Source organism: Hyaena hyaena, unplaced genomic scaffold (assembly GCF_003009895.1).
Source record: "Hyaena hyaena isolate Hyena2069 unplaced genomic scaffold, ASM300989v1 scaffold_86, whole genome shotgun sequence".
Lineage (NCBI taxonomy): Eukaryota > Metazoa > Chordata > Mammalia > Carnivora > Hyaenidae > Hyaena > Hyaena hyaena.
In genome coordinates this window covers 551,163-575,483 of record NW_024080721.1, presented here as the reverse complement: position 1 = coordinate 575,483, position 24,321 = coordinate 551,163, and the positions used below count along the sequence as shown (strand labels likewise).

General features: G+C 54.4%; 1 protein-coding gene across 4 annotated transcripts in view; it reads left to right on the top strand.

Annotated features, from left to right (window-relative positions):
• The window catches only part of DGKD (diacylglycerol kinase delta), a 108,353-nt gene that overhangs the window by 67,279 nt on the left and 16,753 nt on the right, over window positions 1–24,321 (top strand). For 3 of the 4 annotated variants that reach the window (XM_039234501.1, XM_039234500.1, XM_039234499.1), the window contains exons 4-19: window positions 4,771–4,875; window positions 5,116–5,248; window positions 6,224–6,330; window positions 6,658–6,783; window positions 6,920–7,022; window positions 7,626–7,788; window positions 10,467–10,575; window positions 13,720–13,859; window positions 15,190–15,271; window positions 16,448–16,542; window positions 16,647–16,746; window positions 16,823–17,096; window positions 18,264–18,413; window positions 19,268–19,396; window positions 20,816–20,912; window positions 23,160–23,270. In XM_039234501.1, coding sequence (XP_039090432.1) covers window positions 4,771–4,875; window positions 5,116–5,248; window positions 6,224–6,330; window positions 6,658–6,783; window positions 6,920–7,022; window positions 7,626–7,788; window positions 10,467–10,575; window positions 13,720–13,859; window positions 15,190–15,271; window positions 16,448–16,542; window positions 16,647–16,746; window positions 16,823–17,096; window positions 18,264–18,413; window positions 19,268–19,396; window positions 20,816–20,912; window positions 23,160–23,270 — 2,024 coding nt within the window. The remainder of the gene's footprint in view (window positions 1–4,770; window positions 4,876–5,115; window positions 5,249–6,223; window positions 6,331–6,657; window positions 6,784–6,919; window positions 7,023–7,625; window positions 7,789–10,466; window positions 10,576–13,719; window positions 13,860–15,189; window positions 15,272–16,447; window positions 16,543–16,646; window positions 16,747–16,822; window positions 17,097–18,263; window positions 18,414–19,267; window positions 19,397–20,815; window positions 20,913–23,159; window positions 23,271–24,321) is intronic. The other variant, XM_039234503.1, reaches the window with a different exon arrangement.

The following is a 24,321-nucleotide window of genomic DNA, read 5'->3' as shown; positions in this document are numbered from 1 at the left end:
CGTTTTCAAGATTGCTTGGGCTATTTGAGGTCTTTTGTGCTTCCATTCAAATTTTAGCATTAGTTCTAGTTCTGTTAAAAATGCTGTTGGTATTTTGATAGGGATTGCATTAAATGTGTAGATTGGTTTAGGTAGTATAGACATTTTAACAATATTCTTCTAACCCATAAGCATGGAATGTCTTTGCATTTCTTTGTTTCATCTTGAATTTCTTTCATCATAGTTTTCAGAGTACAGGTCTTTACCTCTTTGGTTAAGTTTATTCCTGGATATTTTGTTGTTTTTGATGCAATTGTAAATGGATTGTTTTCTTAATATTGCTTTCTGTTGCTTCATTATTCGTGTATAGAAATGCCACAGGTTTCTGATTATTGATTTTGTGACTTTACTGAATTCATTAATCAGTTCCGGGTTTTTTTTGTTTGTTTGTTTTTGGTGGAGTCTTTAGGATTTTCTGTATATAGTATCGTGCCATCTGCAAATAGAGTTTGACTTCTTTCTTACTACTTTGGATCCCTTTTATTTCTTTTTGTTGTCTGATTGCTGTGGCTAGGACTTCCAGTACTGTGTTGAATAAAAGTGGTGAGAGTGGATATCCTTATCGGATTGCTGATCCCGTTGGTACCAAGTCTGCCCGTTCCAGTCATGGGTCCTGGCCGGCCGAATGTCTGTGGTGTCGGGGATTGGTCCTATCAAGTTTATATATGACCCTACTTTTAATTCACATTTATCATTTCAGTTGATTTAGTTATGTGAGCCATTTCTTTGCTTGAAAATGAGCATTTTTGGTCTCGATAAAGTCTTAGCTGTGTGACGGCTAGATTTGGGGGATGGTTTTACCTTTGTTTGCACCATTCCTTGATTTCTAAGGGGGATGGTCTTGGCTACAGTCCAAACAGAAGGACAGTTTTAATATTTGTAGGAACGTTTCTTCCCACCTTCTTCCTGCCCCGCTGAGCTGCATGAGCAGCTGGGAGAGGCCTCACCCAGCACCTGCTTCTCTCCTGGGGCCTGTTCTGCCCTCTGTCTCCTAAGTCAAGGGATTGAATGAGAGGCCCTGTCCAAGACCGCTGTCTCACTAACGGCCTCTCATTTCCCTTTTCTCCTGAAGAGGCCATCCTGTCCTCCCCTCTCTCATGCATTGGCCCCAGGCTGGTGTTCATAGAACAAAGAGGGACAAGGCAAGAACTCTGTGGGGGGGTGTGATACTGCTGGTGGGGCTCGGGCAGCTTCCCCACGGCCGGAAGGCTGTTGAGGACCTTGCCGGGAGACCAGGGTGTGGAGGACCCTTGCAAGAAGATTGACCAGTCTTGTCGGTGGCTAAGAAACACGGATTCTGTCTCAAAGGTGACAGAATGTGCTGGCAGAGCAGAAGCAGAGAATCTTCTGTGACAAATCTCATGATCTGGGACGTGGCCTGTTGGCACTAGAATGGTCTCAGGAGGGAGGTGTCACGTGATCCTGTCTAATAGATAATGCCCCAGGATGAGGCCCTAGGGTCTGCAGCCGCGGGCGCGTGCACCTGACAACGTGCTTCCACACTCACACGACGCCAGGGTGTGTGACATTGTCATTACGGCCCCAGTGTTGAGAAGGGCGTGCGGAGGCCCAGGGAGGGGAGGCAGCTGCTTCGGTTACACGGTTCGTCAGGGCTCCAGACCTGGAGGTGCCTCCTAAAAGCTGTGTGTTGGGTCCAATGTGAGTCCTGTGCATGTTGGTCCCATTCAATCCCATAACAACCCTGGCAGGTGACTTCATCATCCCCCTTTTCCAGAATAGAAATGAAGACAGTTTGCCCGTTTTTCCTGGCCGGTCAGCAGCTGGGCAGGGTTCAGACCTGAGTCTGTCTGAGGCTTCTTCAAACATACACAAGTAGGAGTTGTTGTTTTTTTAAAAAGGCTGAAACCAGGACTCGGATATTCGTCTTTCCATGTTTACTCCCTGTAGACAGTCACACAGATTGAGGAAGTGAGGTCATCTGTCTTTTGTTTCATTAACTTAAACACAACAGGTTTGTCTGTAACTTGTTGTCCAGCGGTGCCCAGTACTCCCAAAGCTGTTCCACGAGCCCTCTCTCCCTTGGCACGTGGAAGGTGGTTGGCCCAGAGATCCGATGACATAGCTGAGTTCTGCAGGAACATGGGTACTTCATCCTGTAAAGACTGTCACCAGGGTAGCACAAACAAGACCTGAAATAGAATGGACATAAAAAACGTCAGCATTCTCTTCTGTAGCTATCGTGTTGCATACTCTAATATAATCCCTGAGCTACACACAATGAAGTATAGTCTCTTTCTCTGTGTTTGTTACACTGGCACAAATGTTTAAATATTAAAACCACCCCAGAAGTGTTTCCTGAGATTTTACAGAGTTACTGATGAAAATTCCATAAGCACTGACCCCAGGCCATTGGCAGTTACCAGCCCTCCCGTGGCCTTCTGTGCAAAGCACCCACCAGCCCCATTCACACGCTTGCTTTGTCTTTAGGGCCTGTGTCAGTGTCTGACATTGTTTTCTTGTTTCTCTGCCTGTCCCCAGTGTAAGTTCTCTGTGAATGGGAGCCTTGCCTGTATATAGTCTTAGAATCTCAGGTGTGGAGCAGACACTCTGCACGTGCTTTCCGGGCAGATGCTGGGATGTGGGCTCTTCGTGGCGCTCTCCAGGAGTAAAGGAGTGTGGCTGCCACCCGCGCCCCCAGCCTCAGGACGACACCCAGCTTCTCTGGTCCTGTTTTCTCTGTCCTCCAGCCTCCCCTCCCCATCCCCGGGCGTCCCCTCTTTCTACACCCAGTCTGGCCCCTGTGCGTGGTTATCCCTGTCACCGTGGTGACATGAGAGAATGAACTATGCATTTGTGACCCAGTTCTAATTATCCCCTTCTGTGATTAAGCTTTATAGGTCGTTATAGAAATCACCAAAGAGATAATCTATAAAACACCCTTTCTAAGTTTTCTGAGCCAGAAACATGATCATCTAATAATATAAATTAAAGCTAGGAGATGGGCAGAAATCCAAAAGTTAAAGTTAACATGTTTTGTTGGTGAAGGCTTGGGGAAGCAGGCATTTTCCTGACACTGCTGGTGGGAATGCAGACAGCACAAGCTCTGGAGGGAGATTCGGAGCAGAATGACAAACGTGCTTACTCTTGGTCAGGGCAGCTCTGCTTCTAGGAACTTCTTCCCCTCATACACCAGGAAACATGTGAGGGCTGTGCAAAGGCCATTCATTGTGGCACTGGTTGAGATAGGAAAGGATTTTCAACAACATAGGGTTTCTATTTATAGAGGGGCGCCTGGGTGACTCAGTCGGGTAAGTGTCCAACTTTGGCTCAGGTCGTTATCTCCCAGCTTGTGAGTTCAAGCCCCGCATCAGGCTCTGTGCTGACAGCTCAGAGCCTGGAGGCTGCTTCCAATTCTATGTCTCCCTCTCTCTCTGCCCCTCCCCCACTCACTCTTTTGTCTCTCTCAAAAATAAAATAGACATTAAAAAAAAAAGATTGCTATTAATAGAGACCTGGTTGAATGGACTCTGGTGCTCTGTCCAGTAGAGCTCTGTGCAGCTCTGAGAGTAGAGAGAGGCTCCATGTTGCTAAGGAGAAGTGGGCAAGATGGATAATTAGATGAAAAAGCAGAGGTGGAAAAAGTATGTATGATATACTCCTGTTTTGGAAGGGGGAGTATGAATATATGTATGTGGTTACATATGTCTTAAAAATGGAAGGATAAGCCGTACTCTTACTTATTTTCGTAAAGCTGCATATGGGGAAGGGAGGGACCCAGGGTGGAGGCGACAGAGAGAAAAGCTGGATTCTGACTGTACCTTGTTTTGTCAGTTTGACTTCAGAACCATGCAGATATTTTACATCATTGTAAAGCAGATGTACATAAAAGGTCATTTTCTAAGATTTTGGTAGACACTGTCAGTTTTTTCCCCAAAAATATATACACCCTATTTAGCTTCTGTCATTGCTTAAGGAGAACTCTTTTCTCCCGTACTTCTGCCAACACTGGATTCCCATCTTTCAGGACTTCGCCAGTCTGTTGGCAGAATGTTGGCTGTTTTCATTTGTGTTCCCCAGTGACTGGAGCAGTTAAGCATCTTTTGTTTTGTTGTTAGCCCTTTTGTATTTCTCTGAAATGCAAGTTCCTAACCTCTTTTTGTAAGAAAGACTTTCCTGTTGATTTGTAAAAACTCTTTATATGTTGTAGATACAATTTGCATTTGTTGATTGTTACCAGGTTCCTGACCTCATTTCCAGTTAAATTGTTGAGGCCTCTCAGTGTAGCAGCTGGTTTTTTTTCTCTCGTCACATATCACCAAGTTCTGTACAAGGACATCGTGTATGATGAATTTGAAGTACACTGTTCCTAGAGTAACGTGGACCAGTTTCCCTAAACTGTTCATGTGCTGGACCTCAGTTTGTGAGCTCTTTGGAGTGATAGCAACTGCTTTCTTTTTCTTTTGAAAAATTTCCTGTGGCTTATCACTGTGTCTGACTAGTGGGTGGTTGGTGAATGCCCACTTGCGTTGATTTTTGGTGAACGTATACATTGACTTTGATTGTCTTTTTGGTTTGAGATTTTTCTTGATTTTTAATGACCCATGATAATCATTTTTCTGTTGTGTTCAATTGAGAATCTGAACAAACCAGTCATTTTTCATTAAAAAAAATATGTATATAATAGAAGTAGATTCTGGAAAAGTTTTTGTAGTTGTTAGCATCTGTCCTTTGCTCATCGCTGCATCGCTTGTGTTTCTTGACTCGTTCTAGGTCATCACTCCATGTAGGAAACTCATCTTATGTGCTGACAACAGGAAAGAAATGGAAGACTGGATCGCGGCGCTGAAGACTGTCCAGAACAGGGAGCACTTTGAGGTTCAGAGAGAGAAACGTCCCTTCTCGTTGCCCGCCCCCCAATAGTCTGCCGCGCCAGCGTCTCCACGTGTGGCCCGAGCAGCCTGGAACTCCCTTTCTCACGAGTTCCTTGTAAAATTGAGGCTCGCTGCTCACCTTTTGGCCGAGCCTGACTTCCTGTCCTGCCCCGGGTACCTCACTGAGCCCCGTCGGGAGGGCCGCGGGACGCCTTACCCTGGCCGTATTTATGTTGTTCCGCAGCCTTCCCAGTACAGCATGGACCATTTCTCAGGGATGCACAACTGGTACGCGTGTTCCCATGCGAGGCCGACCTACTGCAACGTGTGCCGCGAGGCCCTGTCTGGGGTCACGTCACACGGACTGTCCTGTGAAGGTGCGGAGGGCGCGTCGTGCTGCCGGGAGGGGTGGCCTGGGGCCTGGCCTCACGAAGCCGTAGGAACCTTAACGTGGTCGCCGCAAGTCAGTCTGTGTAAAGCGATTTCTGGGACTCTGTGCCTTTTGTTTTACCTACTGAGGAGTCTGATAAATGATCTCGTGTAGTAACAGACAAAGCGAACTGAAGGGAAGTGGTAAGGAGACACGAAGAAGAAGCATCAAGGGGACAGAGAGAAAAGAGGTGAAAAGTCTCTGTCGGCCCTGAGGGGGTTATACCCACCCTGGGTAAACCGGGTTGTGGGTAAACGGATGAAACCTGGTCTTCCAGATCCAGAGGGTGGGTTACAGCGGTGTGGCAGGAGCAGGGGGCAGGGGCGGGGGGGGCAGGAGCAGGGTGCGGGGGGGCAGAGCGGGGGGGCAGCAGAGGGGGCGCAGGAGCAGGGGGCGGGGGGGCGGGGGCAGGGGTGGGGGCAGGGGCGGGGGGGGCAGGAGCAGGGTGCGGGGGGGCAGAGCGGGGGGGCAGCAGAGGGGGCGCAGGAGCAGGGGGCGGGGGTGGACACGCTCTGGTCCGCCAGCCAGTTCCCACCTGCCGCCTGTTTCTCTACAACCTGTAAGGTTGAGAATGCCTTGTACATTTTAAATGCGAAAAATTAAAAGAAGGCAGTTTTGTGACATCGGGATTTTGTCACATTTAAATTTCTGTGTCTGTACGTGGGGCAGGGCCTGTGGTGGCCTTTGTGCTTTGGGGCGGGGTCGACGGGTCGGGTCAGAGCCTGTCCCGGATGCTGGTCTCACTGTGATTAGACTGCGCACACCCCAGCTGTTCAGTTTACGGGGCGGTGGGGGGGCACTCTGTGTTCGGGCCCAAGTGTCCTGGAAGAGCAGGGCAGGCGGGTGACACGGGGCCGCTGCCTCAGGCACAGAAGCACCGTCTCGAATGGGGCTTGAAGGTCTCGTGTCTGTTCTCCCACAGTGTGCAAATTTAAGGCGCACAAACGGTGTGCCGTGCGTGCAACCAACAACTGCAAGTGGACCACGCTGGCCTCCATCGGGAAGGACATCCTTGAGGACGAGGACGGGGTACGCATGGGGGTCCTGCCAACCCCGCGCAGACCTCCCGCCTTGGGCTGCCGCCGGGCCGAGAGGACCCTGGTCCCCAGGCCTGCTGCACTCACTCTTTTTGTTCCCGGGCCTTCGTGTCCATTGCCCCCCCCCACCCCCGCCCCCTACTGGGGCCTCAGCATGGTCCAGCTCGCCCCTGAGCCCTGCGGGAGGCCCCTGCAGACCTGCCCCGTCCCCTCTTGTGTTGGGGAGAAGGCCTGTTGAGTTTATCCTGGGGCACGTTTGCGTGAGGGCTTCCTGCCTGCGTGTGGGGCTCTGGGGACGCACCATCTTTGTGGTCCGCAGATCGCCATGCCGCACCAGTGGCTGGAAGGGAACCTGCCTGTGAGTGCCAAGTGCACGGTGTGCGACAAGACGTGCGGCAGCGTGCTGCGCCTGCAGGACTGGCGCTGTCTCTGGTGCAAGGCCATGGTGAGTGCGTGCACGCCGCGTAAACGCCCGGACGGGGCCGGTAGCTCGGTTGCTCCTGGAGCGCCCACTCCCACGGTGGCAGGGACCATCATGGGGGATGCAGTGACCCCTTGTCATGCGTGGGTTCCTGTTTCAGGTGCACACGTCATGTAAAGAGTCCTTACAGACCAAGTGCCCGCTGGGCCTGTGTAAGGTGTCGGTCATCCCGCCCACGGCGCTCAACAGCATCGACTCTGATGGTGGGTGCCTCCCGCTCTCCCGGCTCACCCGTTTCTTCGGGCTGCTTTCTCCATGCATTCTCCCTCCCCCATGCCAGCGTTGGTTGCACTGGCAATGTGTGATGTGTTCAGGAAGAGGTCAGGCCGGGTGCTGCGGGGAGAAGATATGCTCAGAGGTGGTAAACAGCCCTGACGGCCACTGGGCACACGTGGACAGGGGCTGGGGCACTCGTGCTGTCCATCTGGCGGCCTATCCGGCGGCAGCGGGGGTGGCTCAGCACGCCGTTGCATACCTGCCCACCTGTCCAGGTGGTAGATGGTGGTGTGTGCTAACGGGCATTGGTAGAAAGGTGGGAAGCTGGGGTACGGATCTCAGGAACTAGCTCCTCCAGACTGACAGCAAGACAGAAGAACAGGGGTGAGGCGCATGGTCATGGAAACATAAGGTCAAACCGGATGGGACTCCTGTCCTCCTCTGTAGGGAATGGCCATGTGGACATCTGTTTAGTGCTGTCTTGCTGGTGACTGGGCGTGTGTGTGTCAGTCACAGGTCTCTCTGGGGTGTCTGCTGTTTTTCATATGACTGACCCTCTGTTCTCCCTCCCGTTCCATTCTCACGTCCAGGCTTCTGGAAGGCCACGTGCCCTCCGTCCTGCACAAGCCCGTTGTTGGTCTTTGTCAACTCCAAAAGTGGGGACAACCAGGGCGTGAAGTTCCTCAGAAGATTCAAACAGCTGCTGAACCCTGCCCAAGTGTTTGACCTCATGAACGGAGGCCCACACCTCGGGTAGGAGGCTTACAAAATAGACCTTTCTTGGAGTTCAAAACAGTTTTGAACATAATGCACACTTAATGGAAAAAATCATTCAAAGATACAGGAAAACTTAAATAGGAGGTGAAAATAGTCTTTGTTGAACCATCCCCTCCCCAGATTCCATCAGCAGAGGGAACCACCCTTAGCAGTGAGTAGAGCTACGCATCATTCTAGCTTTCAAATGACACACTTTTAAACCAGGTTACTTCTCGTTGCCTCCCGTGTGCTGCCTGCTCTTTGCGTGTGTCAGCGTGGATGTTTTTTTATGTCACTGGTGACAGATCTGCCTCATTCTTTCTAATGGTGCCTAGCACTAAGGAGGACATTGTCTCCAGTGAGGCCACGAGGGAGATTCTTTATTTGGGGAGGGCACCAGAGGTCTTGTACCTTACAGATGCTGTGACGCGTGCGGATATGTGAAGCCCAGCGTATGGGGCAAAGTAATGAGGCCTTTTATCTGCCGGCTGGAGATCTGATGGGTGTTCTTTCTACTTTGGAACATTGTATAGTTTGTGGAGGGCATTTGCTGCTGTAAATTGTGTCATTTGAATGAACTCTTAGCTTTCATGCTTGGCAGCTCCAGTTCAAGGCAGGAGCTCTAAGAGGCTGCCTTACCTGGAAGGGAGATTGTCCAGGGTATGTGTCGGAGAGAGTGCTCTCAGAACGCGTTCTCTGATGTGTATTCGCTTCTGAGGCTCCTAGGAGTGTGCTGATTTGGAGCCTCAAGGAGCCTGGGTGCCTGGTGGGGGACAGGATCATGCCCACCGGCCCCGTGGGGGTCTGGCATGCCGCTTTCCCCATCCCAGCAACAAGGTTCTGTTGGGGAAGAGTCACGGAGGGCAGCTTGCGATCCTGTTCCTTAGAGGCGGCGTTCTGTAATTTCTACAGAGAGACCACTGGACCGAGAGATGTGGGAGCACAGTCACTGTTGGCTTGATAAAGAGTCGTTAAAAAAGTCATTTTGGTTAGAAAATGGGGGCAGAGGCAGGATCACAAGCCCTTGTATCCCAGACAGAGCCGGCTGTTACCCAGCACGGGCCCAGGGTTGTTGGGTGGGTGGGTGCTGGGGGTGACAAGGGGCAGTGCGGGCTGCATAGCACAACCCGGGAGCTGCTGGGTGCTTGTTCTGGCGAGCCCCCCAAGTCCTGGGCCCTCCTATGCCCCCTGAGTCCCGGGCTCCCCTATGCCCCCTGACCCCTGGGCCCCCCGATGCCCCAAGTCCCTAGGCCCCCACAGGAGTCAGCTGGAGACAAGGTGGCTTCAGAAGTGCCCACACTAGTGCAGCAGGAGTTGGTTTAGTAAGTTCCCATTGCTGGGAAGCAGCCTTCACCTCAAGGTCTTCACCATGAAACTTGGAGATATGGCTTTGTTTTCCTGATAGCCAGCCTGGACGTGTCATCTCTTCTCCAGGGGAGAAGGCCAGAGAGAGGCCAGTGTCCCCAAGGGAATGCCCTCTGGCCATTTCACTCACGTGAAGGTCAAGTGCAGCCTCTTGCTTCAGAACCTCAGCTCTGTTTAGACCCAAGTTTCGTGTAATGTCTCTCATCCCTGTTTGTTTTCTGGGGACTTCTGGCTTGGACTCTGTGCCGGATGCAAGACCAAGTGAGGTGGGGTCCCTGTCTTCAGGGTGCGTAGCACACAGACAGGCAGTCAAGGTCACAAGACAGGGCGACTTGTCACTGGTCAGGCTGGTGGGCATCTTCTTTGGGAACCCAGGGAGAGAGCACATAAATTAAACTAGAGAGTCTCTCAGTTTCTCTGCTGAGCTGGTGTTTGAGGAGAGTTAGTGTTTCCATGGCAGCGAGGGAGGCAGGGCACCTGTTAGAGGGTGCTGTGTGTGCAGGGAGGTGAGGACACGGTGGGGTGGCTGGCGGAGCTGGGGCAGGTGGCACTGGCTGAGAGGTTTGAACCTTTCCTGGAAGCGAGTGGCAACTTCTAAAGCTAGACACCGGATGAGACTTGTTTTGGGAAGGTCATGCTGGTGGCCCAAATTGGAGGTGCCCGAAAGAGACAGGAGGTAGGTAGAAGGCTCTTGTAGTGGCTACGAGAGAGGCGATGGTGGCCCTGCACTCCGAGGGACAATGGGGTCTGGCCCTGTAACTACGGTCAGTGGTGCTTCCATTCCCCAAGGAGAGAAGCCTAGGATAAGGGGGTGCCCGTGGGACACTGGGTGGTGCATTCTGGTAGACACCGGTGTTGTCCTTCAGGAAGGCCTGGAGGTCATCGTTCAGGGTCATCGCTATCTGTGTGGTCCCTGAAACCCAAAACGTGGCTAAGTTTCTCGGGAGGAGGGCAAGGGGTCAGCGGAAGGCTGTGGGAATGTCCCGAAGGGCCATGTGTGTAGGGGTGGGCGACCAAGAGGAGCGCAGGAGGGAGACGGAGATGAGCTTTGTGGGGAGCGGATGGGCCTCCTGCCCAGGAAGGAGGGGCCCATACAGTCCTGAGGCCTGGGGCTCCTGAGCTATGTGAGCGAGGGGCAGTGGGCCCAGAGGTGTGGGTGGGCGGTCCCCCTGGCCTGAGCCTTGGGCACGGACTCCAAGAGGCTTATTCACAGCAGGGGCGCAGGTGGGGCCTCTCAGGGCAGGACTGACTGGCCGTCATTTGTCCTTTAGATTGGACCTCATTTCTTTGATGTTCTCTTTTCTCTGCAGCTTACGCTTATTCCAGAAGTTTGATACATTCCGGATTCTGGTTTGTGGTGGGGATGGCAGTGTTGGCTGGGTGCTCTCTGAGATCGACAGCCTCAATCTTCACAAGCAGGTGTGTGGCCGTGGAGGGGCCCAGCCAGGGAGAGGGGTGCTGCGGTGACAGGATGCTCCTTGGCCGCTCGGCAGGGCCCAGTGAAGGTCTGGGAGGGAAGAGCAGGTAGCTTGGTGGCCTCACAGGGCCCTGGAGCTGTGACGTAGGGATGGGAACCTGACAGCTAGAAGTACAGGGAGGTACCGGAGAGCAATCCCGTCCCCGGAGGCCCCAGGCAGGAGCAAGGTGGGTGGGGCCAGGGCTGCCATCCGGGGCACCCCCACTGGCTCTCGTTGGGTGGGGGTAGATCTGCTGCCCGGTCTCTCCTGCCAGTGGGGAGGGGCGGAGGTAGACCCGAGCGTCAAGTCAGGACTTCGGTTTTGATTTTTTTTGGGGGGGGGAACTATTAAATTAAAAATAGGTTTTCCTGTTTGGAAAACAAATGTTCATGGACTTTACACCCTCCGCTCTGTCATCCTCATCCCCACTCCCCAAAGTTAACCACTGCCAGTAACGTTCTGAGAACTTTGAGACCTCCTGTTGACCTATATGCACATATGTACATATGTGTGCAAATACGTGCAGGTGGTGTGATGCAGTTTTAGTGTAAGCTCACTCCCGTTACCCACGCTCTCCTGTTCCTGTGTTCTGCCTTGTGATCCACGTCTGTAAATAGCCCGGCGATGGTTTTCCTTCCGGCAGAGCCGTGCGGCCGGGTCAGCTCGCCTACCGGCTCCCATTCCTCCTCAGTGCCTTAGGCTGCTCCCCACCAGGGCCTCACTGTTCATGCTCCTGGCGCTATAGGAACTGTCCTTTCCTTTTCAGTGGTGTTCACCTTCTTAGTTTTGCCTGAGTAGACAAGGAAAGACCGGTTTTATTTTTATTTCTTTAATACTGTTGAAGTCAGTATATCTCTTAATGGATTTTTAAATGAATCACGTGTTCATGTTTTTTGCCTAGTTTTCTATTGGGTTTTTGTTTTTTTTTAAAATTTATTTTTAGGGGTGCCTGGGTGGCTTAGTTGGTTAAGCGTCCGGCTTTCGCTTGGGTCATGATCTCGCGGTTCGTGGGTTCGAGCCCCTGCGTCGGGCTCTGTGCTGACTGCCAGCTCAGAGCCTGGAGCCTATTTCAGAGTCTGTGTCTCCCTCTCTCTCTGACCCTCCCCTGCTTATGCTGTCTCTCTCTCTCTCTCCTAGAAATAAATAAAAATATTAAAAAATAAATAAAATAAAAAATTTATTTTTAAAAAAATGTTTATTTTGAAAGAGAGAGACAGAGTGTGAGTGGGGTGAGGAGCAGAGAGAGGGGACACAGCATCTGAAACAGGCTCCAGGCTCTGAGCTGTCAGCACAGAGCCCGACGCGGGGCTTGAACTCACGAGTCCGTGAGATCATGACCTGAGCCGAAGTCAGACACACAACCAACTGAGCCACTCAGGTGCCCCTAAAAAATTGATTTCTAAGGATTGTTGTATTAGGGATACAAACTCCTCGGTCATATTTTTCCTAGTTTTGTCATTTGCTTTCAGGACAGTTTTTTCCCAAAACTTCGACCTGACCCGAGCACATTTTTCAGAGACTTAGCCTTCTCTCCTGACTCAGGGTGGACTTTTATTGTCTGCATTTAGGCCTGGGCTCTGGAGGATGTTGAAAAGTGGACAGTCTGAATCAGGCCTGTGCGGAGGAATTGCTCAACTCAAGCACATACTGCTCCCTAGTGGTGAAATTGGAATCGTACACTTGGCCCAATTTTAAGTTTTGTGGCTTCTAGGATTATTTATAAGTTCACTATCACTAGTCGAGAAGATGGGGGGGCGGAAACCAGTCATTCGTTTTCATCCACTCAGAATGCTGAGTTCAGTGAGCATTGGTCACTGTGGCTTCTCTGTGGCACTTGGTCCTGGTCAGTCGATCCCCTACTAGTCTGGCTTCCCCGAGGCCCCACCCTCACCCTTCTGTCCTTCCTGGCTGTCCTCTGGCCTCCCTAGATGCCTCCTGGTACCTTAAGCCTGGCATTTCCAGCACTGAGCCCACCACTCAGCCCCACCTATCCTGCGTTTCTTTCCTTGGAGTCTGAAAATCTCATCCACCAGACACTCAGGCCAGAAATCTGACAGCTGTTCTGGGTTCTGCCCTCGCCCTCCCTCATTTCTGGTGAATCAGTGGGGTTGATTGACACCTCAGAGTGTCTAGGCTGCCCACTGCATCCTGCTGAGTACGCCTCAGCTGACCCTGGGCCTCCGTCTGCTCCTCCACGGACACCTTCCCCATGAGCAATGCCACTTACTCACCCGCCCCGCTGAGCATTCCTTGGTGCCTCCTTGGCTTTGGAATAAAGCGTAGACTCTAACATAGTCTGGCAGAGCCCCCGGTGTGACTCCTTCCTCCTCCTCTGCTTTCCTGACTTCCTCTCTCCTGACTTGGTGGGCAGGTCCCCTCTCCGCCCGGAACACCGCTGTGCCTTCACTGCACTGCCCACTCCTTTCACCTGAGGCGCTGGGTTTCCTCGTTCTCGCCCTTGGGCAGGCGGGGCCTTCCGTCTGATGTGCTGGCCTCGGCAGTGTCCTCAGGGTGGGTGGCCACAGGCTGTGCTGTGGTTTGGGAGGACTGACAGCTCCTCCGCACACTGCGTGGCGGGGGTCCCGCATCCAGGGAGCTCCCTGAGCCCGAACTGGCCCAGTGAGAGTTCCAGGTGGAGGCCGGGCCTGAGCAGCACCCACCGCTGCTCGGGGAGGGCGTGCGGAGAAGGTGTCGGGGGGTGAAAGGGCACTAGTGATGTTTTTGGAAGATGAACTTGGCATTGGTGAGTAAGATATAGTGCATGGAGAGGTGGTGAATGATTCTCTGTGGGTTCAGATACTCGCAGGGAGGGACAGGACTGTGGCCATAGCAGTGAAAATGGGAAGGGAGGGGATTTTGGAAATCTACACCACAGAGGTCCTAGAGGATTAAGCATAGCGATGAGAAACAGATGTGGGAGAGGGTGGGACAGATGGTTCTGGAATCTTCTCTTAGGTGGGAAGATCCCCTGTCTTGTCTAGTGGGCTCTGCCTAGAAGCTGAGAGCCATGCCCTCTTAGAGGAGGCCTCTTGCTGCGTTTAACCACCGTTGTAGATAGCAAGGGAAGGAGGGCTTATGCTGTGTCTTCTCCTCTGTGCCCTGCCAGTGCCAGCTGGGAGTGCTGCCCCTCGGCACAGGGAATGACCTGGCTCGTGTGTTAGGCTGGGGCTCAGCCTGTGATGATGACACTCAGCTCCCGCAGATCTTGGAAAAACTAGAAAGAGCCAGCACCAAGATGCTGGACCGGTGAGTAGAAGGTGTACTTGTGCTAAACAAGGCAGGTCACCTTGACCAGTGTTCTTATTTATTTGTTTGTTTGTTTATTTTTGAGGGGGGGGAGAGAGAGAGAGCAAGAAGGAAGGGCGTGGTGGGGGTGGGGCAGAGGATCCAAAGTGGGCTCTGCGCTGATAGCAGTGAGCCCAACATGGTGTTCAAACTCACGAAATGTAAGATCATGACTTGAGGCAAAGTCAGATGCTTAACCAACGGAGCCACCCGGAGTCCCTTGAATATAGGTCCTGTGCAACTAACTGTCTGTAGAAACTGGACCTGAATGAGAATTATTGAATCAGTATATGTACACTTGAAGCTATCATAACACAGCGTGTTAATTATACTTCAATAAGAGACAAAAAAGGTCCAACAGGTCTGAGATGGAAATCCTTGCCCTGTCACTGGGAGTTGCATGAATTTGAGCAGTTCACTCTCTTCATCTGTAGAAGAAAAATAATCTCGGCTACCTTGTGGGGTTGTTGAGAGGTTAGAATTCATCCATTTGGTCAATTCAGGATTTTTTGTTGTTGTTGAAAAAAGAAAAAACTGAACCTGAGTAGGAATTCTTTTTTTTTTTTTTAATACTTTTTAACTTTTCATCAGATTAAGCAGAAGTTAAAAAAAAAACAACCCAATTAGGAACCGTGCCCTTAGGAGTGGTCAAGTCTTGTGAGGCCTTCAGGGCTTTGGAGAAGGTGGCTCTGCCCCCTTCGGACACCTGTCAGCAGAGTCACCCTAGTCAGATGGCTGAGTGGCCCTGTTTTCCCATGTTCTATTTCCAGAAGAATCTTAAGTTCTGGGTAACTGTCCTATATGGGCTTAAAAATACTTTGGCATCCGCTGTGAGTGAGCTACTTTTAGTTCTGAGCTAGATGTAGGGAATCCCACTAACCACATGCCTGTGGTGGATTGGCTTCACTGAAAACGCTCCGTAGTCTCAGGAAGGATCCCGGAGATGCGGTTCGCGGTGTGTGAGTGCGCTCTGGCTGCCCCTGCCACGGCTTCCCTCTTTAAGGAGGCATCGTGCCTTCAGTGCCTGTGAAACGCTCACACCTGGCGAGCTGGCTGCTGGCCGAGGGGTGTTCATACCCGCAGGAGGAGAGCCCGTTCCTCACAGATGCAGATGTTCATTTATGGGATCCCTTTCCCCTCCTTCAGGGGAGCCGCAAGGCCTTATTCGTGACGGTTGTTCTCAGCTAAGGGAAGGGATGCAGAGTTGAGATGAAGGGCTTACAGGTAGGTAGTGCTGTGGGCTTGCCTGGCGGCCGGGCTGACCTGCTGAGAGCTGCTTTCGTGTGTGCAGGTGGAGCGTCATGGCCTACGAGACCAAACTGCCTCGGCCGGCCTCCTCTTCCACCACTGAGGACTTCAGCGAGGGCTCTGAGGTATTTGCTGTCCTGCCCTACCCACCCCCCGCAGCCCCCAGCACCATCTCACTGGCCCACTCACCAGTTCGCACCACCTCCCCTACTCTCTGGTGAAGAGCTGCTCCTTGCCTTGAACGCCCTGCCCGAGGTCAGACCCGCGGAGGGGCAGGGTCAGCCTGGGGTGCGCTGGAGCCGAGTCAATCCTGACTGCCTCGTGGGCTTCGGGGTCATCTGGGGGCTTCCTGGGGCCCTGCTCTTGCAGTGGACACTCCCGAGGCTGCGCCCCCACTGCCTTTGTCCCCAGCAGGCCCCCGGCGCCCCCTCTAGTCCCACATCCTCTGTGACCACCCTCCATCCTGCCGCCCTTGCACCTAGGCTGTGCTAGTTTGGTGTTCACTCTTCTCTTCATTTTACGGATGTGATGATCCCCTCGGGGCCTAGATTTTGCCCAGGCTGGGGCAGCGCGGGGTCCTTAGCTGTGCTCATCCCCCTGGGCAAGCTGGCCCAGCAGAGAGAACACTCTGCCAAGATTTGTCTCCCCGTTGGGAGGGTCAAGGACAGTGGGCTAGGGCAACAGTCTGCACATGGCGACGCCCAGCTCAGGTGTGCCCGGGCCTGCTTCGATCTGGCCTGTGAGCAGAGAATGGTTTGTGCGTTTTGAGAGAGGAAGAATACATTTGCAAAGACTAAAATAATTAGTGTCTGGCTGGCCACAGGCTCGGGCCTGTTTGTCACACAGTAACCACATTTCAGCGGGCAGAGCTGGGTGGTGAAGGGGGTGATTTACACTGAGATGGGGAGAGGGGCGGGGGCCAGGTTCCCAGCCAGAAAGAGAAACCTGCGCTTCGCGGTGAACGGAGGCCCAGTGGACGAGGCCTGCCTGGTGGCCTTGCTGCTGTGAGCGGCTGGGATGACAGCCTGCAGTCCCCGCACACACTGGTGAGGAATCAGGCTAAAGCAGCACGAGCTGTTTGCAGGATTTTTTTGACATGGTCTTTTTTGTTAAGATCTGTCTGTGCACACCTTGGTGAAGCTTTTGAGATCTTTGAGCCAGCGCTGGTGAATCTCAGGCTGGGGTGTGAAGTGAGCTAAGGCCCTGGCTGGCAGGGACGGTGGGCGAAGAACTCACTGGGAGCATTGAGTCACACCCCCCCCCCCCCCGCCCCCCGCTCGGGGGTCTGGGGATAATTGCAGGTGCAACAAATTCTCTTCTATGAAGACTCCGTTGCGGCCCATCTTTCTAAAATCCTGACCTCGGACCAGCACTCGGTGGTGATCTCCTCAGCCAAGTGAGTGCCCGGTGGCTTTGGGGGAGCCGGGGGTCCACCTGGCAGGGTGCTGGTTCCCAGCCAGAACTTTCTCTGAAAGTGTCTTTCCATGTTTCCTCCCATAGAGTGCTCTGCGAGACGGTGAAGGACTTTGTGGCTCGGGTGGGCAAGGCCTATGAGAAGACCACAGAGAGCTCGGAGGAGTCAGAGGTCATGGCCAAGAAGGTCCGTCTCTGGGCTCCTGGGTGGGAGGCTGTAGGACAGAGAAGCACTCCGCCCCATTCCGTTTGTTTCCCGCCAGTGCTCTGTCCTGAAAGAGAAGCTGGACTCTCTCCTGAAGACCCTGGACGACGAGTCTCAGGCCTCATCCTCCCTGCCCACCCCGCCCCCCACCATCGCGGAGGAGGCAGAAGATGGAGACGGGGCGGGCAGCGGCTGCGGCTCCGCTGGGGAGCGCCCGGTGGGGTCGGTGTGCCCCGCCCGGCCGCAGATATTCCGTCCCCGGGAACAACTCATGCTCAGGGCCAACAGCCTGAAGAAGGCCATCCGGCAGATCATAGAACACACAGAGAAAGGTAGTGGGTCTCTTAATGATGAAGGAGCTTTCTCCAGCAAGCACCGGGCCCTCCGCGTTTCCCCAGACATGGTGACAGACAGCTAGGAATCTGCTGTGTAGGCCAGAACCAGACCCCCGGAGGTCACTGGCAGCACCTTGTGTCCCAGAGCGCGCTGGGGAACAGTCTCCCTCTTCACCATCCTCACATCTGATGGAAGGGCTGGAGGGAGCAGAGAGCGCCCCAGCTGGGGACGATGCAGACCGGTCCTTGGGTGGGAGTCGCTCCCTGGATGGGGCCTGACCCCATCGTCACTGTCAGACCCCGGGTGCAACTTGGCAGAAATGGGTGGCCAGAGGTGGTGCAGCGACCTTGCCAAGGGGCGGGCCCTGCAAGAGGTGGGCTGGCCTGGGCGGCGACTGAGGCTGTTGGCTGAGGGGTGGAAAGAGAGGCTGGGACACGGCCCTGCTGTGGCGGGGGTGGGAGGCCAGCGAGCGGGAGGGGAGGTGGTGGGAGCGGTGGGCAGAGCGGGAGCACCTGCGCTGTGGGGGCCGAGGCCAGGTGGGCGCCAGGCTGCGGTGCTGAGGGTGCTTGGGGCCTGGTGGCCCGGCTGCTGACTCTGTGATGAGCCTGCAGGTAGTGGATGGCTCGGTGGACTAGGTAGGATTAAAGACTTGCCAGCTGGTCGCTCCCTTTTCCTAGACTTGGTGTCTGACTTTTGAAGGGAACGCTGCCGGCGCATGGTGACGTGGCCACTTCCCTTCCTCCGTCTGTGCACTCTCGTTCCCTCAGAAGCCTTCCCACCCCATTCCCACTCGCTCTGTCCTTGTCCTTCAGTGAGAGTGACGGGTTGTGATCCCCCCGCCGGTATGATGGTCAGGCGGAGGCCCCTTGTCACGGCCCCTCTGGGCGCTGTGTGCCCTCACTCCACTCCCCTTCTCCACATCTTCCACCCTTTGGCTCTCCCCCTTCTCCCCTGCCCGTCCTCACGGATGCCCAGGTGCCTGGCGGTCTTGCGGGGACTCGGGAGAACAGTGGGGACAGGGTGGCAGCGTCGGGCTCTAAGGCTTCCCCAGAGAGGACAGTGGAGGAAAGCTCACTGAGGCCAGGAATGCGCGGTGTCGCTGGGTGGTGTCCTCTGCACGCCCCGTGGCTGCGTGCTCAGCCGTGGGCATCCTTTCCTTGCAGCTGTCGATGAGCAGAATGCCCAGACTCAGGAACAGGAGGGCTTCGCCTTAGGTCTCTCGGAGTCGGAAGAGAAAAAAGACCCAAAGTCGGACGACAGAGTGTGTCCCACCGAGAGCTGTGGGGTTGCCAAGGCCAGGAGCCTCCGCAAAGGTACCAGCCGGTCTTGACCCCCGCCCCGCGATCAGGTCCCTCGGGCTTGCGGTAGCGGGAAAGCCTGGCCTGGAAGTTTTAGGCACCTTCTCAGAATTGCTCTGGCCACTGGCAGTATAAAAAGTCACAGACACACAGTGTGTTTCCGTCTACTACCTCCTGGTCTGGGGGAGGCCCCGCAGGACCCGGTAGGAAGGAGCGTGCTTTCCTCAGAACCTGCCTGTGTACCGCAGGCTCAGCGGGGCTCTGGCCCTTGGGGCCTCCCTGTGCGCCTCGGGTCCCGACCTGGGGCTCACGCACGCCTGGCCGCAGCCTCCAAGCTGCACTTTGCTCCAGGCCCAGTCGCCATGCATTTTGGCTGGGGCACCACCCAGCCTGTGGGCTCTCCGCCTGGGGCCCCTTATCCCTCCTGGAATAGCCCCAGCGCAGACCGCGGCCCTGGGGAGACACTGCCTCCCTTCTGTGTGCAGCCCCCTCCCTTGTGGCCTGTCCCAGCTGCTGGGCGGTGTCTGCTGAAGCCAGTACTGGGATCCTTACCACTCTGAGCTCCACTGTGGCCCGCCCAGGACTGGCAGCGAGCCCCTCCTCCCCTTCCCAGCCTTGGCTGCGCCTGTGTCGCCCTCTAGAGGGCGTCCTGACCCACTTGCCTCTCCATCCCCCTTCCCATTTCCCTCCTCTCCCCTCTGCCTTTTGACTTGTCTTCTGCACTCTGCAGGGGGCTGACCAGTGGCTGGCAACTGTCACCCCCAGTCCCCTCAGCCCTTAGAGCCATCGCTTCTCTCATGACCACTTGCAGTACTTGAGTAATATTCCATTTCGGACAGTTTTATGGTTTTCTGTTCTGTTTTTTATAGTATCCAAATCCCCATGTGAGAAGCTGATAAGCAAAGGAAGTCTGACGCTGGGCAGTTCTGCCTCTCTTCCTCCGCAGTCAGGAAGCCGGGACGGGCTGCCAGCACTGAACACCAAGATCCTGTTCTCGAGTGCGTGTCCCCATGGATTGGCCCAGCATGTCTGTGGGCCGGTGCCGTGCGGGTGGGGCGATACCTGCCAACTAGCGAGGTCCAGGGTCTGTAGCTTAGGCACTGAGCCATGAGAATGAATGTGACCAGGGCCCTGTCCTCTTAAGAGTTTATATCTACCTCTGTGGGAAACAGAGACAGGATTCCAAAGTCATGTCATGGCGTGAAAAGTGCCCTCATTTAGTATAAAGGGCAGCCAGCTCCCAAATTGCCGCATGGTGCCCCAGGAAGGTGTCATTCAGAGGGCAATACTTGAGCTGGGCACTGAAGGATGAATAGGAGTTCTCCTGAGGGAAAGGGGAGGGAAGGGTTGTGATGGGGAGCCAGTCGAATCATCCTGTCATTTCTGGCATGATCGTAGGAGGTGCAACTAGCCACCAGGGGAGTTGGGCCTAGTCCACATTCCTGCCTTTGCTTTCATTTTTCCCAGTGTAGGCTTGAGGCAGTTCCTCCTTCGGAAGAACTGCGTCCACACATGGTGTGGAAGGCAGGAGTAGCACCAGAGCCCCTTCACCAGCTTCAGGTGATTTCCTGAGGCCGCCTGGGCCTGGCAGAGCCCATGCCAGACCACCTGTTCCCATAGTGATTTAGCAGTTTCGAGGTGAACCTCAACTGAATGGAAAGAAAATTCCAGAAGTCCTTGGCAGTGAGGCTAATGAGACATATTTGGTTAATCAGAGACATAGGTATCACTGGAAGGGGTGGATTGGCAGAATGTTTAAAAGCAGGGCTCCATCTCTGCCTTAATGTTTATGACTTAAAATTTAAAAACAACTTTTTTAATGTTTATTTTTGAGAGGGAGAGGCAGACCATGAGCAGGGTGGGGTGGGGGTGTAGAGAGAGAGAGACACACAGAATCCGAAGCAGGCTGCAGGCTCTGAGCTGTCAGCACAGACAGCTTGAACTCACGAACCCTAAGATCATGACCTGAGCCGAAGTTGGACGCTTAACCGACTGAGCCACCCAGGTGCTCCTATGCTTTAAGGGCGCACATTCCTTGACGGTTCTGGTCACCTGGGGTGTTCTTGATGTTTCTGTCTCATGAATTTGGCTTCACAAAGCTGTAGGACTGAACGCTAAGGTTGCCTGCACCTAGAGAACATTTCGGTGCATCTTCTTACCGTCTTTATAAGCTGGTTTTTAAACTGTCTTTAGGTTTGGTTTCTGCTGCCCACTGTGTTTGGCTTTGTCCCATGAATATGGCTTTATGATGGTGGTTTTTGATCTGAACCACTTAAGTGTCAGAATTTGGATCTGTTTATATATTATTTAGATTTAATCACAGTAGTGTTTTAGAATACATGTCCTTCAGCCTTGAAGGCATGAACACCTCTTAATTCAGTGAGTCCTGACCGTCTCTTCCTGTTCCCTCCCTACAGACGTTCGGGCTGGGATGTCTGGTTCCTTGCCTGGAGGTTCAGTCATCAGTCGCTTGTTAATTAACGCTGACCCCTTTAACTCGGAACCAGAAAACCTGTGAGTATGGGGGTGAACCAGGCGCGTGCACTGTTAAGAGAATGTCAGTGCCCAGAAAACAGATTTGGAATTGTCCAAGGAATTCGTATACAGATGACTAGGTGATCCTTTCCCAGCTTTGGTTAGCTGAAGAGGAAAACCTAGAAATGCCGCAGCTAAGAGTCGGGTTGGAATCGTGTGATGGGCGTGGCCTGTCCCAGCTTCCTGAGAGGTCACGTGTCAGTGCCCCCGAACGTTCCTCCGGGTCTGAGGTTCTCTGTGGGGTTAGAAGCGCCTGCTGGGAGCTGACTTGGGCCCTGTTTTCCTTGTCATTGTCGCGCTCCGGTACCTGGCTGGCGCTGTGCTGGCACCTTGTCCCCACACCCTTCCTAACCCGCTCTGCCCTGTGGGTGCTGCAGGGGCCTGGATTCTGGGGCCGGGTCTGGGAGAGACCATCCTGGGTTTGCCGTCGCAGGGGAGAAGGTTCGATGCTGCTCTGTGGGTTGGTGCAGTGTGTCCTCCTCCCTGTTCCTCGGGCGGTGGGGACTTAGACGCAGTTTAGTGGAGTTCGTTCTTTTGTGTGTGGAGGCCGCTATGGAGACAAATGGTGATTTGAAAATCTGGTCTTTAGATTTTCCTTTCTGCTGGTTGATCGCAAGCTCTGGGCAGCGTGGTGGGTGGCAGAGGGTTGCTTGTTGTCAGCTGCGTGTGTCTGGCGTGCTGGGGGAGGGGCAGACATGCGCAGCTCGCACAGGCTCCGTGGGTTCTGGGGACCAGAGCCAAAGTGTGCACCGTGGCCATTTCTGCTGCCCTGTTTGCCACGGTGGCCTGCCTAAGCACGTCTGTGTCCCCATCCCGGGCCCCACAGTGCCGCCTGCCCACCCCTCTGGGGCTCTGGTCCTGACCTTCCCCGGTGCTGTTTTTCTCAGAAAGGCCAGAGCTGCAGCCTCTGCCCCCTGAGCCAAGTGCTTCGTTTGTTCCCTTCCCTTGAGACCAGATGCCCCACACCTAGTGGTATCAGTGTCTTTTCCTCCTCTCATCTTCAGGAAGCGGGAGACTGACCCTGGGCAGCCGGCTGCTGGCCTCTCTAGGCAGCTGTAGCTCAGGGCCCCTAGATTTGTGGTCATCCTGCCTTTGCCTGCGGTGGCCCCTGGGCCCGGCTGTCCCTCACTTCCCAGGCCCCTGTGCCCGGTCTCCCCACCCCCCATCCCCTATCCCCGTGCTGGTTCTCTGGGTTGGATCCCTCCATTTCCCCAGCACCTGTAGATACTGGTCAGCATGTGGTCGTCCTCTCAGGAAAGTTTCTCCCTGAGCTTTGCTCTCACCAAGCTGTTAGGTGCACTCAGATTAGATGTGTCATAAAAACACATCCATGTGGGGATGGCTTCCCAAATCAAGCTGCACATGACTGTTAACGTGAAATGTGGCCGAGTTCTGACCCAGGCGTATTTCCTGCGGAGCCCAGGAGTGCTAGGCACATACTTTCCTCCTTGCTGCTTCCTCTGGGTGGGGGCTCAGCGTCTCCTTACATTAGCCAGTCCCCCAGGAGGGAAAGGAGGGTCCCGGAGCCCTGGTGTGGCCTCGGTGGGCACAGTGATCGCAGGGGAGGCCGAGAAGCTGGAATGAAATGAATCTCATGGGCAGTGGACTCGGGAAACGGAGGTGCTGCCCCGGGGACCGGCATGTGCTGCTCTCATCGGATCAAGGGATGCATGAGGCGTGTTGAAGACATGAGAGATACAGTCAGGTTCACGCTGCTGGTGGGAGTGCAAGACTGCACAGTGGCTCTGGGACAAGGTTGGGTAGCTCCTCCCAGCCCGGTTTCCACGGGGCCCAGAGCACCTCTCCTGGGGCCACGGCCAAAGAGTGAGCACATGGCCCCCGCAGCGTGCGTCGGTGCTCACGTGTCTACAGCAGAGTGCCGTTCGGCCACCGAGAGGGGTGAGGTCCTGAGCAGGGATGAGTTCTGAAAACATGATGCTCGTGGGTCCTGTTTAGACGAACCTTGCATAGTAGGCGCCATGGAGACAGCAGTCGGAGGTTGCCGGGGTCGGGGATTGGGAGCCGAGGGACGGTTACATGACTGAGCACGTTAAAAATCACCGAGTCCTGCTTTTTAAATGGGCGCGTCGGGTGGTATGTGAGGCCGAGCCCCGTAAAGCGCTACTGAAGGACGAGCCACGAGTGCAGCCCTCAGGGAGAACTGCTTGGGGGTGGGGGGGCTGTGAAGGGAGTGCGGTTCTCATGGGCCCGGAACCCCCTCTGCAGAGAGTATTACACGGAGAAGTGCGTCATGAACAATTACTTTGGCATCGGCCTGGATGCGAAGATCTCCCTGGACTTCAACAACAAGCGTGATGAGCACCCGGAGAAGTGCAGGTAGGTGTGCACACCTGCTCCTTGCGCCCTCGCTCCCTCTTCCAGGTAGAGTCAGCGAGGTGGCGGGTGTGCAGAGTGTGGGGGCAGAAGGCATATGTAAAAACTGGGCGCCTTGTTGTCGGAAAGGCAGGTGCTTGAGCGAGATGTGGGTGGAACTAGATTGGGGTCCGGAAGGCCTGTCTGGAGGAGGGTTCCAGCCCTCAGGGTTGGCATGAACAGGGCAAATTCCACACGAGAAAGTGAGTGACTGCGCTCAGAAGGGTCTGCGTCGTAAGTCGTGGTGGTGCTGTAGAGGGACAGGTGACACTGTGCTAAGAGTGCACTGTGCCGGGTACGTGAGTCCCTGGCAGCACTGGGGGCAGGTCTCTGTCCCCTCCTCACGCCAGGCAGAGCTGGGCAGCCCTGCTGCCTCCCCACAAAGCTCATGAGAAGACACCCCTCGTCCCTCGCAGCCTAGGGAAGGGCTGGAGAGAAACGGGCAGGCTTCCTCCTGGGCTGAAGCAGAGATTCCGTCTCCCCGTGGAAACACGAGAAGTGAAGCAGGGAGTTAGCGTCTCCCACCCCACCCTTCAGTAACCCCCCAGAGGAGACATTCTAGAACTGGAGAAGGAGAAGCTGATGTGCGGTTTGGGCAGGGAAGGCCACTGATGCAGGCGTCAGGGGCCCCTTGCTGAGGAGCCTGCAGACCTGCTCGCCATCCCATCTTAGCCATGTGTCCCCTGCTTGCTTGGTGCTGTTGTCCCTTGGAAGGGGACTCTGGGAGAGCTGGGTGGGAGGGAGGTCACACACTTCAGGAGTCGCCCTGGTGAACACTCGGGTTCTCTGTAGATGCAGATTTCTTAGGAAGCCAAATCGAGGGTGAGAATTCAAGAAACCTTTGAACTCCGGGGTTCTTGTGTGGAGGAAAGTGTTTCAGAGGCTCCCAGGGACATCTCTGTTGTTCAGCAGAGATGGTGAGCCCGGCTCCTTTAGAAAGGCCCCTGTTCGTTCAAAAATAACTCAAAGGGCATTAAAATGTGTGTAATTTAACAGAGTAAGATAGGTGAGTGAC